The sequence below is a fragment of the Conger conger genome, chromosome 17 (genome assembly GCF_963514075.1).
Source record: "Conger conger chromosome 17, fConCon1.1, whole genome shotgun sequence".
NCBI lineage: Eukaryota > Metazoa > Chordata > Actinopteri > Anguilliformes > Congridae > Conger > Conger conger.
In genome coordinates, this window is record NC_083776.1 from 20,285,855 (window position 1) to 20,302,699 (window position 16,845).

At 40.0% G+C, this 16,845-nt stretch overlaps 1 protein-coding gene across 2 annotated transcripts; it reads right to left on the minus strand.

Annotated features, from left to right (window-relative positions):
* Positions 1-8,977, minus strand: si:ch1073-416j23.1 (rac GTPase-activating protein 1). Of its 2 annotated transcripts, none has more exons than XM_061226628.1 (16): positions 8,787-8,977; positions 7,370-7,572; positions 6,992-7,128; positions 6,822-6,894; positions 6,166-6,219; positions 5,586-5,681; positions 4,641-4,782; positions 4,412-4,560; positions 4,095-4,259; positions 3,693-3,788; positions 3,164-3,359; positions 2,062-2,167; positions 1,440-1,572; positions 1,123-1,270; positions 695-806; positions 1-230 (listed from the first exon to the last, which is right to left on the minus strand). In XM_061226628.1, exons 1-16 carry the CDS (start codon positions 8,866-8,868, stop codon positions 176-178), a joined length of 1,947 nt encoding a protein of 648 aa, XP_061082612.1. In that variant the 5' UTR covers positions 8,869-8,977; the 3' UTR covers positions 1-175. The 2 variants fall into 2 exon arrangements, with proteins under 2 accessions (XP_061082612.1, XP_061082611.1); XM_061226627.1 differs by lacking the exon at positions 8,787-8,977 and adding an exon at positions 7,653-7,808.
* Positions 8,978-16,845: the final 7,868 nt, after the last annotated feature.

The following is a 16,845-nucleotide window of genomic DNA, read 5'->3' on the forward strand; positions in this document are numbered from 1 at the left end:
TCAATTTCAATGCAGTTTTATTTTACAAGTGCCCCAAATCAATCCCAGTGCTCAAGTCCCAACAAGACGACCCTATGCCAAGTGAAAATTATTTTACCACACAATGGGTGAATGTGTTAATTGTCCATTGGTCTAAATTGCCAATTTAACACAAGGCACACAGACTCCTACTCAGTCAGCTTGGAGATGTAAAGAACCTTTTCTTGCTTGGGTCAGTCTTGTATTTGCCCCTGTGAAGAAGTACCATCACACTTAAAATGGCTTCCCTTTTTTTTGTGGTTGGTACCTATACAATGAAAATTCCTAATTAAAGTTAAAATAACTGCCGTTTATACAGCAAGGGTGTAAATGCATTGATGCAAGGTGGCAATTAAACTGCATTGATAAGAATTATAAAAATAAAAAACTTAGTTTAGTGTATCGTTTTAAATATATTCCAATAATATGGAGTACATCAATTTCTCCAGTCAAATAATTTTGTCATGAAATTAATCAGATCAAACTAATTGAATTGAGGCGAAATTAGAGATTCCATGATGCATTGAATAATTTCCAAAAGAAACAATTGAAGTGTGGTCAGATTTACACCCCTGCTATACAGCATCTGAACAGTTTGGCCAACATAAACCCAGGGATACGATTTACAGTAGCGATAATTTCTTATTTTGAATGACCCCATGGGTAATGTGCTTACGTGCTGTTCAAAGCTGTGCCCAGGGTCCTGAATCTGCCCTTCAGAGAGCCACTGGCAGAGGTCTGTGGGTAGTGACTGTGCTCTGGAGAGGTCAGGGGTTTGAACAGGCGATCTAAAGTAGACAGTGTTGTTAAACCACAGCACAAACAAATGCAGATGCCCCTCTATGAAGGCTCATCAGGACACCCCATTAGAACATGAACTCAGTTAAGGCTACTGTTAAGTTGTTGAATCCAATAAATCCTGGTGAGATTTTATAATTATTAATAATAATAATCATCTTATTAAAAAAAATGTAGCCGATGCCATTCTACTACCGGGCAGCTGAGGGAGACAGATCACTTACTCTGAAGATTGTGGTAGCTGGAGACTCATGATTCACCACACACTGATTCATGGTGGCTAACGCTATGCTGAGCACTTCATACCTCTATCCTTGCACCTGTCCTCATTTTTGATGTTGCCGTCGACCACGGAGGAGATGGCGTTGACCACAGAGGAGATGGCGTGGCCCCTCTCGACCATAATGAGGTTTTTCCAGTACTCCGGCGGGAAGGACAGCATTCGGGCAACCACCTGGGAAATTACAACAACCATCAACATGTCAAATGGCCAAGAACAGCACAAATATTAAACAAACAAAATTACAACCAAAACCCAAAAACATGCATTACAGTATAATACTTTATACTATATTCACAGTATACAGTACTGTGTGTTTTTACCATTACAGAGAGATACTAACTTTTGGCTGGGTGTTTGTGTCCTTCATAATGGTCATGGGGGAAGGTTCTGGCATACTGTGGCCAACGATGGTGGGTCCAAACACCCTGGCCAGGTTGTTGAGATCCATCTTACACAGAGGGCTCTGCATCACCCTACAGGGAGATCAAAGTGCATATTCACTGCATCAATCGCATTCATCCAAAAGTTCAGATCAGGACAGAACTTCTGAATTTATACCGTACATTTTTGCCTTGGTAAATGTGAGGCAAAAAAACCCCAAAAAACTAGGTTTACATTTTTAGTGCAAGGTCTTGGCTAGGTGAAGGAGCAGGCACTGTATCGTGGAAACAATGTCACGTGGCAGTCCTCCAGGATGGTTGGTGAATTACATTACATTATTTGGCAGACACTCTTATACAGAGCTACATACAGTTGATTAGACTAAGCAGGAGGCAATCCTCCTCTGGAGAAATGCAGGGTTAAGGGCCTTGGCTCAAGGGCCCCAACGGCTGTGCAGATCTTATTGAGGCTACACCGGGATTAGAACCACCGACCTTGCGTGTCCCAGTCGTTTACCTTAACCACTACGCTGAAAACGCTACAGGCCGCCCCTCTCGTTGGCATGCCTCTCTCACGCTCACCTCTGTAGGTGCAGCATGAGGAAAGCCAGCGTGTCCTTGTTGGGCTGCGGTAGCTCTCCGATGGCCTGGTACATCGCCGCAGTGCTGTTATCATTGTCCAGGATCTCTGACAGATAAAGAAACCCCACCACATGCATCAGAGACTCACAGCCTGGTAAACGAGCCTAAAAGCATGCCTGCGGTGTGCACAAAGTGGAAGGGAGCCACGAAAACAAACGCAGAGACTGCACGCAAATGGCCGACGGCGCAGGTTAATCGATCACCTCTAATTCCAGCCCTCTTTGATTAACACGTAGGCAGAGAGAAGCGTGGAATTAGTTTCTCGCCAAACAGCCAATCAAAGGCACGCTATGCTGTTTGGGATAGACAATGCAAAGATTTGTTGAATCTCTGACACATTTGCATCTGCCAATAACGGACAAGGAAATGAAACATTGCAGACCCCAGACAGTCGTTTCAATTTATCATTTAAAAGGACGTGCCGGGCCCCAGGGTCAGACCGCTGAGAAATAGATTTACTTAGGATAATACAGGTCATGCCTGCACATCCGGATTGCTCCTCAATTCCACATTTATACTGCCTGAGCGCACAGAGGAGACTGAAATTAATATGCCAAAACATGATATCAAATCTGGCAGGGAGATGAGCCATAATTGTTTTGTGGTCATTGGGGAAATGGTCAGATATCAGTCAGACGGAAATAACCGGTTGGCCTAAATGGAGGTTAACCACATCCATCTTCTACCTCAAATGCAATTCCATATTCCTAGCTAGCACCCTCAACCATTACTGAAATTTCACATTCAAACCATGAAACCTATTTTCCTGTTGTGTACGATATACCTGCATTAATGCGTCAGAGGCATTTTAGCAAGACCTCCACTAAATGCACTGAAGCTAATGGATTTATACCGGAAACGTATTAAACTGATGGATTTAAACAGGAAACTTAATCGAGAGGAAATGTAATTTTACAGATGGGCTGATGATTATCGAGATGGTGGCTTCATAATCTGAATCACTCTTCCCGTACGTCCATAGGAGCTAAACTGAATGAGTACATTACACCTCGGGAGTTGGCGTTGATAAAAGCAGACCAACCTGAAGCATCCATGAAGGTCCTGTGCAGCCTGAAGGTGACGAGAGGTTCCTTCAGCTTCCGCAGGAAGTCTTTGAGGAGGCCGCAGAGGACATGGATCTCCTCCTTACCGAGGATCAGAGGCCCTTTTCCCAGAATAAACTTCTCCCTCAGGTCCTTTACAGCTCGCTCCCCACCGGGCACCCGGTAAATGCCTTTCTACATCACACAGAAACGAGATTCTACTGCTGAATAACCTTCCATGGACAACAAAAACATTGATAAACCCGTATTTGACTAGGCTAAACATAGCATGAGGAAAGTTACTTCCAATGAGGTCATTTGGTTTCGTTTATAAAGGTAAAATTTTGTATGAGTATCTTAAAGGCATGCAAGTACATATATGAAGTACATTTACACAAAAAAAAGAAGTTTGGCCAATAAATCACTTGTAACACCCATTGCAAAGAACTCCATTTGGTTCAACTTGGTGAGACACAAAAGCATTCATGTTTCACTGATGGAACATCGGTTCCTTGCTGAACCATTTACTTCTTCAAGGCCTCGTTTCTCGATTTCGTTCACACACTGTATGATCAGAAGAGGGATGCGAGGTCGAGTGGCAGGAGCAAAACTCTCCAAAGTGTCCTATGAGAGGGGAAAAAAAAACACAGACAATATGCACTCATTACTTGTGTTATGACATTCCCTTTTTTTTTGCCTTTGTAAGCCGTTTATTGTTCATATGAAAGTGTATATTATTCTATTGCAGTGTGCTGTATAAAAACATTGTAATCTTAGCACTTGAAACTATACTCTCCTCTAGAGTCTTTCAGTGTCTTGTTCCTGGTCATGGGTATGCACTTTGTTGTACATCGCTCTGGATAAAACTGTCTGCCAAATGCCTGTAATATAATGTGATAATGTGAAAGAGGGAGAGGGGTATCTGTGTACCATCGGAGCGCTGGGGTTGGGGATAGCTGGATTGGGATTGCAGGTCTGCGAGCACTTGTCTTTGCACTCTGGATGGGCCACAAGGCGGCAGTCCCGGCATTTCACCACCATCTTCCCAAACCGGATCCTCTTCCCGCACGGCATGCACACTTCCGGCCGGATCACCTGAGGACAAAGACTTCAAGGTCAAACAAGCCGCCTCCTCACCCTAAACATGTTCAATGACTATAAGTGCACATATGGCGAGAATGCTAGCATGAGTGCATGTCATTTAAAAATTGCACACGTGGTTATTCCAGTCAAAGAAAACGTCTTACCGTTTTGGACAAAAAGACGTGCCGCAACACTTGATGGTGTATAGTTGGACTAAACACCTGGCAAAGGTTGGGGTCTGCGGTAGTTACCTCCATCTCAGTGACAATGTCTGTATTCTTTTCCTTTGCTGGAGACCAAATGGAGGTTTGCTCTGAAAGAGGCACAAATTGATTATTTCCCGCAGGATATTCAGACTAGATTCCAGTGTGTGTGTTGCGGGTACTCCATTACCTGCAGTGGAGGGAAAGCTCTCGCTCCTGAAAGTCTTGAGTTTTTTCTCCGGGGTTTCTTGGGTAATGTCTATGACCATGTGAATCTGACCTCCACTCTCAGGTGTGGTCACAGAGGCTTTCACAATAGTTGATTCAATTTCCTTTAAACAAATAAAACTCAATTAGTCTCATACTTTTGTATGGAGAATGTCCATTCTGAACTGAAATGAGTTTAGGACTAAAATCTAAATCTGCATCTGCATCTGTGAAACAAGCCGTGTATGTTGAGCCTTTATGCCCACTGGATTAATCATTTCATCATGTGGCCATAATGGAGGCTGCTTAAGTTACAGTCAGCCTGCCAGTGCGGTCAGTGAACAAACCCTGTATGTCTGTGGAGAGGCAAGATGTAAGGATAGAGAGAGCAAGGTTGTCGAGCAGTGTTTCTGTCTGAGCACACAGAGTGGGCAGGAAGGGGGGACTGATGAATGAGATCTCTGATAGGAAGTGACATCATGCCACCTAGAAACAGGAACTTCAGGTTCGGAGACAAAGCTGACAATTCTGAAGAGACTTTCCTCCCTTTTGTAGAACAAGTTTGAATACGTGTTTCTACCTTTAAGTGTCTAAGCAGTGATGCTTTATTTTGTGGGAAAATTTCACATTATCTTCATTTTCAGAAAAAGGCACTATTGAAAATACCTGCAAGAAGGCTCCAGAGATAAGACAAAAAAGGCTTCCTGGGCAAGAACGTAAAAGTACTCTATTGCTATACGGTAGAGGGAGGGCTTTATACACGGCCACCATCTTAAATCCAGGACCCATTTTCCCCCTCACATAGAATACAAACTACTCTGCACATCACTCCAACACATCCATCCAAGAGTAGCAAATACTCCATTTAAATTAAGTCTGAGGTGGTAGGAAGTTTCCTTGGGCTTTTCTTAAATCAGAATCTGCTTACTTTCTCCACAGGTCTTTCCCCCAGCAGGTCTGCAGAGCAGCCACCGAATTTCCCGCGTTTCAGAATAGGAGGGCCTACACATGGTCCCATGGAGCGCTGTGGACATCAAATGAAAACGTCATTAGGGGCAGACAGTGCACCATCTCATTTACCATGGCTGACATGATTTCAGTTCTGACTAGACATATCCTGCAGGCAGAATGCATTAGACCTCTACTTGGTAATGTCAAATTGCTGTACTGCAGATAATTATTATGCAAGATAAAGGCTTGGATTCAATCAAATTTTGATGAAGCATTAAATGTATGCAAGTTTTTGGTTCAACTGACAAACAATTTGGATTGAGTTCAGCATTTACAAAAATGAAGTTATCAAACAATTAGTTTCTTGCTTTTATTTGGCAGTAAATGTCAAGGGCAACTGTTGAGAGAATCTGGGCTAAGTGCAAAGTCAATTCCTCCAGATATTTGAACACATAATTAGCCTAGTGCACAGTCCAAATCAGAACCCTATCACTGCACACTGCAGTGACCCCAGTGCAGACTGGTTTATGAAGGAGGAACGATGGATGTCTTCATACCCTTTTCTCCCGAGCTCGTGACTTGAGTGGCTTGACTACAGTTGAATCCAGGTCCTGTTTTGGATTCAAACACATATGTTAATTATTTAGCTGACACTTTCCAAAGTGAATTAGTTGATTATACTAGGCAGGAGACAATCCCCCAAGGAAAAATGTGGGGTTAATGGCCTTGCTCAGGGGCCCCAACAGCAGCATGGATCTTATCGTGGCTACACCGGGGCTTGAAACAACCTTTCCGGGTCCCAGTCATGTACCTTAACCACTAGACTACATCAAACAATGTTTAGCATGTCTGCAGGCTTTATTCATTCATCACTCTTATTATTATTTTAGTAATAGTAAGTGACATGAACCCCTCGCCATAAGGCTGACATAACACTGTCATATGCATGGCACAAGCTGTTACAAGATGGCATAACAGATGTCAGTCGCTGTCAAATTATATATAATGGTCATACTTAAGTAAATTGTCCAAATTAAGTTGCACAATTTCCAATCATACAGCAGAAAAGTATGACTGATTATGTCAGGTTATGTGAAATGACATAAAGCTGTTATGTCATATTGTGACAGCTGTTGTGTATGGCAGTGTTATATCAGCCTTATGGTGAGGGGTTCAAGTGAAATGTTACTCTAATTCTAGAATGTTCTCATACCAGGTCATCATCAGTTCGGTCATAACTAATGTCAGAGTGAGACAGGAAAGATGACTCGTCAATCACAGATAATCTGGGAAGGAAAGAACAGGATCCAGTCAGATAAGCGAAAAAGACAAACAGCGCGAAATGGAAAGAGAAGAGGGAGAAATAGATGAGACGCACAGGACCTTTTGCTTTTGTGTCGAGCGGCATTGTCTCCTCTGCGATTGAAGTTGGCCAGCATTGATTGCTGCTCCTCATTCAGGCAAGCGTTGGACTTGGTATCGTGTACCAGAATCTCGCAGATCAATTGCATCTGCCTCTCCTGGGCACATGTAAAGGGTGAGCAGGTAAAGGAAAGGTTTTGGTTGAGAAAATATATTTGAGAAATTTTTAATAGGAGCTCAAAACAACATTATAGCAGTCATTTTGACTGGTTGAAAAGGTACAAGCTCGGGATTGCCGTATGGCAATGGGATTTTAAAAGGTAGTTATGCCGGAGTGCCATATGGCACTCGAGTCTGAAAGGGTTCGTACTTCATCTGATTATATGAAAACTCAATCACCAAGTACTGGTAGTCGGCCTCAGCTTTGTGGCGTTTCTTGATCTCCACATCGACCTGGTTGCGGGCGTGTTTGAGCTTCACCTCCAGCGCAGTGCGAGCCACCTCGGATTTCACCAGGACCTCCTTATGCTTCTTCAGCTCCTGCGCGGCCTGCAGCCAGCGTAGCCTGGTGGCCTCATAGTTCTTCAACACCTCGATGAACTCTGAAAAGGAGAAGTGATCAGCGCATAGCAGCAGCTCAATTAACAAACTCGTCTTCATTTCTATCCACCACTTTCCTGACCTTTCCTTAGCAACGTCTTTGACAACCAGAGTTGCCGGGTTGAAACTTCCGGTTTACTTCCCCACACACGCAGTCTTGACATAGGTTGAAACATTTATTTCCAATAAAATATGGCATTTAAGGTCATATGGTTTGTATTCCAGTCTCAATGCCTCTGCAAAAGATTTTATATGCCACAGTTGAAAATGGTTCTTGATGACCGCTTCACAGAACAATCTACAGACCTGAGCAAAGGGAAAATGACAAATGAAGGCATGCAGACTTTTAATGCCAGAGTTGAGGTTTTTTGTACAAAAGCAATGCAGACAATGCTTCCAGCTCCTGAACACAAGCTGCTGGCTGCTTCTGGTGGTAGGTCTGAAAAATGGCTCCAGAAAGTGTTTTGAAGGGCTGATTTTCTGCAGTTTCAGGGTGAATGGACATAGTGGAAAAATGTAATGATAAAACAAGCTTAGCATGATATGCGCTAGCGTGCTAGGTGCATAATGTATTCGGAAATAAGTTAGTCAGTAGCACAAAAAGCACTTCAACGCACTGGCAACTCTCTTCCAATTACACCCATCCAAGTGAAGAGGACATGCAAAATTAAAAACATACATCTTGAGGAAAGGAAAAGGTAAGTCAAGTTCAAATGAAAATTGAAACAGAATTAATAAACTGCATTTTAATGTATTTGGCATTCAAAGAAAATCAAATATTTCCAAGATTTCTTTGGTCTGATATGCATAATATTTTAAAAATCCAAATAGAAAAACAATATTCAATGCTAACCATGGGGTTCAGGATGAGAAGCCGTTGGTTACTGGTTATCCAGTAGTCCAGCTCAATAATGGTCTCTTTATTAAGAGTCTCTTAATTGGAACAGGAATCAGTCTAGTTCCGGTTGCGCATGTGGTCTTCACCGATAAATTTTAAAGCTGCTTCATCAGCGGAGGTTAGCGAGAGTTCTCATACACGTTGCCTCATACAGGGAGCACAGAAGATTTAAGGGCCGAAATTATTCAGCCGTGTTATGACACTTATGACAGCAGAGTTAATCTTAGCTGAAGGTATTTCCATTGTTGCAGAAGCACCCAAGGTTATGAAGAGGTCTAGCCAAATGGCAGGGATTTCATTCAAACCATTTAAACTCACCAAGTTCTGAACTTGTACTTTCCAGAATGTCAATCTTCAGAAGACACAAACTGAGGAGCTCTTTGATGAAACTGGACTCCATTTGTCTGAAGGAAAAGTGTAAAAAGACCAAGCCTTCAGAAGCACAGCAAAGGAAAGGAATGCGTTAAAGTGTATCAAACCTTTGTTCCAAACAAGCAGTGACACACCTGATTCAACTAATCAACCATAAGAGTTGGACCTTGATTACGCTACTGGAATCAGGTGTTTAACTGCTCAGTTGGAACAAAAGCCTGCACCTACACCGGCCCTTTCTCAGAAAGATTCAGTATCCATGCCTTCAGAGATGGTAATGTATTTGAAATACGCATTTCATTAAATTTTGAGTAGTTTGTAATTTGTATTAGACTAGAGTAAACTAATTAGATGTCATTTGTATCAAGGTACTTTTGGAATCAGTATTTATACTTATTTTTACTTTTCTACCACTCCTGTTCCCACACTTCAAAAATTTGACACTAATCACATGACTTGGCTAGAACACCAAATCATATCAAATAGAAAGATTATGGAACAACGTGAGACTTGTATCTACTAGATTACATGTGTACACGTTTTCGCATCTTGTTTGGTGATGTTGTGTTTTACACCTCAGGGCCACCATAAATTGGCTACATTTAATTTTGTATCACAGTGGCTGTATTGTCTGAATTTCAGTTGAATTAATAAAGAACAGCAAAATTGAGTTGCACCACTGCCCTCATTTTTTAAAATATAATTTTGTCAAGAACCTCTAGATATGACATTAGTGCCTTTGTCATTTGTCAATCTATAGGATAACTGCTGAGAAGTCAATACAATGACAAATATTAAAATGCCTCATTTTAGCAAAGTGTCCATTTATGACAACAATACCCCTTTATGACTTTAGATCACTTTAAATAACTTGTTGTGTGAACAGGTAGAATTACACAACAGCTTGACTGAGTGGTGTGAGGACATCAGTGTGTAAAAAATATCATGGGCCCTCCAGGATCTTACACAGTTCCATGCTTCTATCACATTACATCAATCTTAAGTACATTTTTTACATCAATATTTGATCATATATTTTGATACATTTGTTGATGTCTTTGTAATTTGTATACATTCAGTTGTGTGGCCTCAAAATATGCATGTCAGCTAAACATGCTGCCTACTCCCTACCCAAATACAGACCCATAACACCAAGTTGATTACACTGGTGAAATTCTATCTAAATGTAGTGTATTTAAATCCCTGGATGATATACGTACTGTATTTCTGGGGTTTGCTGAGTATATTTGGGAGCCCAGAGAAGACCGACTGGAGTGATCTTTTGGTCCAATCAGAGTTCTGTAAATCAGAGTACGAGCCAGGGGCTTTTCATTACAAGGGTGGGTGTCTTACCACACTTCTGCAGTACCATTGAGAAAATACTATGGTGGATATGTAGCACAGTTCGCAGTATGCAGTATGCATATATACAGTGCAGTCCATATGTATTTGGACAGTTCTTTTGGCTCTTTTGTCCGACACATTGGGTTTTAAATGAAATGTGAAATGTGTGAGCGCAGGGAGAATGTTCTGAGATCGCACAAGTTCAGAGATGAGATTGAACATGGCGGCGCCCAGCCGCTAGATGACAAATGGTCGTCTCTCCTGCTAAATAGCCATTTTCTTACCAGTTGCGGATCTGAAAAGTAAAGGCATTTGCTTGAATAAATGTCATATGCATTTCAAGGTGGAAGACCTCAAAGATTTAATTGATAGTTACTACCAGGCTGTAATGGAGACAGAAAAACAGACAGAGGACTGTAGCAACAACACCTAGGGCTCATTCTAATCCCTTCTTTCTTATCCTTGCTCCTGACCCAGAAATTGATTGAGGTCTCCCAACTTTAAGGACATTCCAACCACTTAAATGTTCCTTCCAGGAGCTAGAAGTAGAAGTTAGGAACTCCCAAACTTTCCTCTGAGCAAAAAGACATCAGAGCATCCTTTGCTTCTGTAACTGTCTGTAACTGACAGGGCTTTGAAGGAGCAAGGGCATTCCATTTGCCTAATTCACTTTATCAATTTCCCTTTTACTTATTTCTCTTTCATCTTTTTCCTAGCCTCTCCCGCTGGATGGAGCTAGGGGCAAGAAAAGAAGAAAAGGAAAAAGATGAGAAAAATAAGGGACTGGAATGAGCCCCCAGTACCAACCAGGCAAAGAGATACTCTTGGTATACTACACCAAGAGGTAAAAGACTTAAATCTAGACTTGAATTCACCCGCCACCAGAATGACACCCCGCCGAAAGACAATGATGCGCTTCAAAACAAGTTGACTACTGAAATGGAAAATGTAATAAAAGAAAACAAATCAATGAAGGGAAATAACCATAGCAAACACTTATGGACAAACCAAATTTTTCATTCCATTGAAAAAAAAAAAAAATGGATTTCTCTGAATCTGCCATCATCCTAGGTGGTGACTTCAACACAATTATTAATCCAGACCTCGACCGATCAAATACTGCAACCTTTTCTAGAATTGATTACTTCTTGATTAGTAACTCTCATCCAATCCCGGAATTCACCCAATAGTCATCGTTCTTTAACTGTATGAATCTCCAAACATTTACTTTGGGTAACAGCAAAGGTGTACACAGAGGGAGCATTTATCTTATACTCAACTCACAAGAAAAAGAAAGACCAAGAAACTGAAAGCAAACTTGAACAAAGATTTTAAGACCTAAACATTCAACTCTCCCAATTGCACTCAGAACAACAAAGGTTCCAATGCCCAATAACAAATCGCCTGGATCAGATTCATCAGCTACCTTTTGGAAATTAAAAACGACTGAAATACAAAAATCCACAACCATTCCTTCATACATGAATACCACTCCCATCTCAGTTCTGCTGAAGCCTAATGAGGCTCCAAATATCGCCCCATACGTTTGATTAATTGTGACAAAATCATCAGATAAGCTTGCCAATTGAATGGTACTCTCTAACAACATGTGCGGCTTATTCAGTTGAATGAGTATATCAAAAATAAGTGACCTGAATTCAATCACTGCATCACTGGACACTGAAAAAGCATTTGATGGAGTCCACTGGAGCTACTTATTCACTACAATGAAGAGATTTGGCTTTGGAGAGTCATTCATTCAATGGGTTCAATTCCTATATAACTCACCCACAGCATCCATAAATACTAGCAGTCGTACTTCACATTCACAAAGCTTCACGCTGCTCCGTGGCACCAGACAAGGATTTCCACTCTCTCCAGCATTATTTGCCATATTTATAGAGTGCCTTGCTGCTGTCATCTGACAAAACAATAACATTATAGGAATACAGACCGCAGATACATCCCATAAAATAAATTTATATGCAGACAATTTTCTCCTATATCAAAACCATCGAAGATGATCTGAACCATTGGAATCACCTACGCATTTCTCTAATTGGCAGAATAGCAACAGTTAAAATGAATATACTACCAAAAATAAATATGTTCTCAATGACCCTGGTCAAACCAACATCCAACTGGCTCAATACTCTAGATTCCATAAGCAGTAAATTATATTGGGAAAAAAACAAAGCAACCCCACATTTCAGACATTATTAACTGAAGTACCTTCAATATATTGTTAAATGGCTACCCCATGGCTGGAAACAGACAGAACAGACAGAATACAATGACATTTAAATAACTGATATACCTTTGCTCACTCAGTCAGTAAAAAAACACAACTGCTTCAAGAACCTGGTAATCTCAACAACCCTGACAGCTTGGTGGAAAATCAATATGATCGCAGAGTTCACTCCATCTCTGAACAAATTCACTCCAATATAGCACAACCCAGACTTCAAAATCCAAAAGGAATCAATTCTAGGAATAACTCACCTAGAACTCAATTTGAAAACAACTCACTAATATGTTTCACAGCACTAACCCAGGCATATTGGTTGTAATAATCTTCTGCAACACCTTCAACTAAAAAACTCACTGAAATCAAAGATCAATCTGTCAAACAACAGTAACCACCACTGCTAATGGTACAACTCATGCACGTTGGTAAGTCAAAGAACACTTTATCAAGCGAGAACTTTATTAGGTATTTATTAGACTTATTTTTTAGACTTCTACTGCTGTAGCCTTTCCACTTAGTTATGATATGTTGTGTGTTCATAGATACCCTTCTGCATACCACTGTTGTAATGTGTGGTTATTTGTGTTACTGCCACCTTCTTGTCAGTCAAAGTCACTGAGATCAAATTATTTTTCCCATTCTCATGGTTGATGTGAACATTAACTGAAGCTCCTGACCCGTATCTACATGATTGTATGCATTGCACTGCTGCCACACAATTGGCTGATTAGATATGTAGGTGTAATAAAGTAAAAATATTCCTAAAAGTGATCGGTGAGTGTATAAACTGATGTCTGAAACAGATAGTACACGCTCCCTAGCAGCTGCAGAATGGGGGAAAAAAATATCTATTTATCTATTACTACCGATAGCAATTTTTGGAAACAAATCTTCAACAATATCTTCACTATGACTACCAACCCCAAAAACCAGCTCATCCAATATAAAATCATATATCAGCACATATCACCCAACACAAAATGTACGGAATGGGATTTCTTGACACAGACATGTTCACATTGCAGTCTCAACACCCCAGATAGCTACATTCATACCACCTGGTTCTGCCCACCAATCCAAACATTTTGCAAAGGCACCATACACAAAAAACATCCATCCTTCTGGGTCACAGCATTCTAGTCTCCCCATCCCAGTGCCCGCTTGGAGACCAGTCATCAATCGAACTGTATCAACAACACATTTTAATCGCCTTAATCATCGTAAAAACAAAAATGAAAATACTCTTCAACTGGAAAAGCTGAAACAAAGTTAATTTTGATGTCAACCTGTCGACAGAGCACATCTGAATGGAAAAAATAACAGCACTCTCAAAAAATCTAATCTAATTCAATCTGGACACCATTCCAGATCTGCCAGTAAGCCAATTCCACTACCTCCACAATTTTACATTTCAAATATGAGCCTCCCCAAATGCTTCTAAAAGACCCAACCATACCATACCAAGCACAACAATAATAAAAAAAATATTCAGAACCAGATGTAATTGTCCAATAACATTTGAAAAATCCATGGTTCATGTCTGTGTCCTATCTGTTTGTTATAGTCCCTGTTTGCATTACGGATCCTATCATTTTAAAGTTGTAGTTTGTAATTTATTTCTTTTTTGTCTTTGTCCATCTCTGTCCCCTCTGTTTAGTATATGTTTCTCTATGACTGTCCCAATATCAATATGCTGTTTTATATTATATTATATCTAATCACATTGTTTGCTTAAATAGTTTTTTCATATACCCTGTTTGTAGGAATCACATCACTTTTCATACATAGTCGTCCCATTTTAGGGGACAAAAACGAATTGGACGGTTGGCTTAGTGCAGGTATAAGAAAGCTTTCAGTATCTAGTCTTGATTCGAGGCTTTGAATTTCCTTTGGGGTCTCTTATTGATGTTTGTCAACATGAGGCCCAGAGTTGTTGCAATGACAGTCAATGAAGCCATTATGAGGCTGAGAAATAATAAATAATAAAAAAAATAAAAATAAAAAAAAAGCCAGAGACAGAGGCTAAACAATAGACTTTCATAAAAACTGTTTAAAACTATACTGAGAGCACAATTTGTATTTATTCAGTTTTTATTTGTTGTTCTAGACAGGTATTGCTGTTGGTATTGGTCTCACCTGCCTTATCTGATTTTACATAGTTGTTTTTATTGAGTGCAATGATTTGCCGTTATGATGCAATTAAAAGGGATTATTTGAACAACTTCTTATTGCCTGTGTTTTTTTTAGGCTTGTGTAGGGCCACAAATGTCAGGGGTGTGCTTTCTTGTCAGGTTATGCAGTATCTTCATCACATTTAAATTATGAAGGAAGCTTATCTGTAGAAAATGTTTGGAAATAGTCATTTCCTTGAGTCTCACTACAGTGAACCACCGGCTTGATTTCCAGCCCCTAAATTGAGGTCTTTTCACAATATAATTCTACGCTTTTGCAGTTTCCATACTGCTATGCTCAGGTAGAAGAATACTGCCACAGCAGGGCAGCATCTCTTTTACAGGAGAACACAACTGGATGTATTATACAAAACAGTCATAGCTCAGTTTCAATGAAAACCCAAATGCATTCAATCCACAAAGTGGACCAAATTAATTCTAATGACACATGATGAAGTCCGATATGATTTCCCAATGATTGAGACAGTTAGAGGAATAGAGGAAGCCTTTCTACGAGGCCATTACATTGTACATATGAGGGAAACTGTTTAAAGTATGTTGAATAAAGATGCATTCTTCAGAAAATTTCTCAGCAGTCATTAAGTAAAAATTTTGTACAACAGACAAAATATGTTTTCTGGACACAGAATGGGTTGCACATGGCTGTCATAAATAATAGTTCTGTATTATTATCATTTTGTTCTTTTGATGTGTTTTACATATTAGTTCATTTATTTATTTGCTTCCGTTTTATCTTTCATACCTAGCAAGGATAATAATAAATAAAAAAATCGAGGGGGGGGGGGGTTTAAGAGAAATGACAAGATTTGGCGTTATCTTCTTTGTCATTTTCTTTAGCTTTTATGTATGTCTCTGGGTTTTGTGAGCAATACTGAATACGTATGCTAATTAATTTGGTGTTTGCTGAAGAACACTTTCTGCTGTCAGTCTGGATTCATCTTATTATCTTGCATTTTAGCACTTTAAACACATTTAAACACATTTTATTCAATTGTAGAATTTTTCTCAGACACCCTCGACTTGTGGAAATGGGATGATTATATACTGCATTTTGTCAGAACTGTCTTGGCTGATAAATTCTTTAGAGATACACAAATGGCAAAGTTAAAGAAAGTAGCAAGCAACCTTCAACATGAGGTAGTAAATAAATTATGTTTTTCTTTCTTGGACAGAATATTGTGCTGAAATATATAGAATTGCTTCATGATAGATATTTTTCATTTTCTCTTTTGCTTTTGTTGAGCATCACCTCCAACCTTTCCTTCTGTGAAATCCCAGAAGGATGACTGTGTAAAGATTGTTAAATCAGAACTTATAATGACTGTTTCTTACTGCACAATCAACCTCATATCCACATTGCAATGGTTCACATTGCAAGTGCGCATTGGCTGTTGGTGATGTCACATTTCTCTCCAGTTGAGGGCACTGTAGTTATTTCCACATTGGATATATACTAGTTTGTGAAGCAGGGGCTGTTTGGGCTGTTTGGCCTGTTCATGATTAGGAAAATATTTGAGCAAAGCTTTGCCATGTCTGGTTGATGGCTTCACCGCACTGGAAAAAAAGCTTTCCTCTGCTATCAGAGATTTTCCTTTGCATCTCAGAATGCTAAAATGATTCGATTAAACAATATTTCATTTTTTCCTTGTAAGGTTTTGTGCATGAGACACCTGTAATCAACCCACCCCACCCCACACACACACATATACACACACACGGCATATCAAACATACCAAAATATAATTTGTTTTTACAAATACAGTGTTCTACTGCTAGTAGAATTCTACCCAGACATTCATTCACAACATTAATGTAGAAATTAATTTGCTTCTCCAGGTCTACTGTAAAATACTGTGAAGATAATTAAATCCTATTTATTTATCAAGTTGACTTAGCTGTGTAGCAGGTTGAGCAATTAAATATTTTATCTTGGCATTCCTGTTAAGAGTCTCTTCAGAGAATTCGTTTAGCACACCGCAGTTCAAACAAAGTCCCAGTGAGATTATCAGACCAAGAAAGGAAATAGGCCTTTGAAGTAAATTATATTCCCATATCTCTGTCTTTAGCTATGTAAAGTTGAAAATGTGACTTTTTTTCAGCCTCAGCTGGTCTGACTGCAGCTTCAGTCCTGGGTGTATTCCGAGTGCAGATGGGTGTCATACTTGGAGGTGAGTGCTGCCACCAACTGCTTCATTTCACTCCCTATTCCACCCACTGAGCA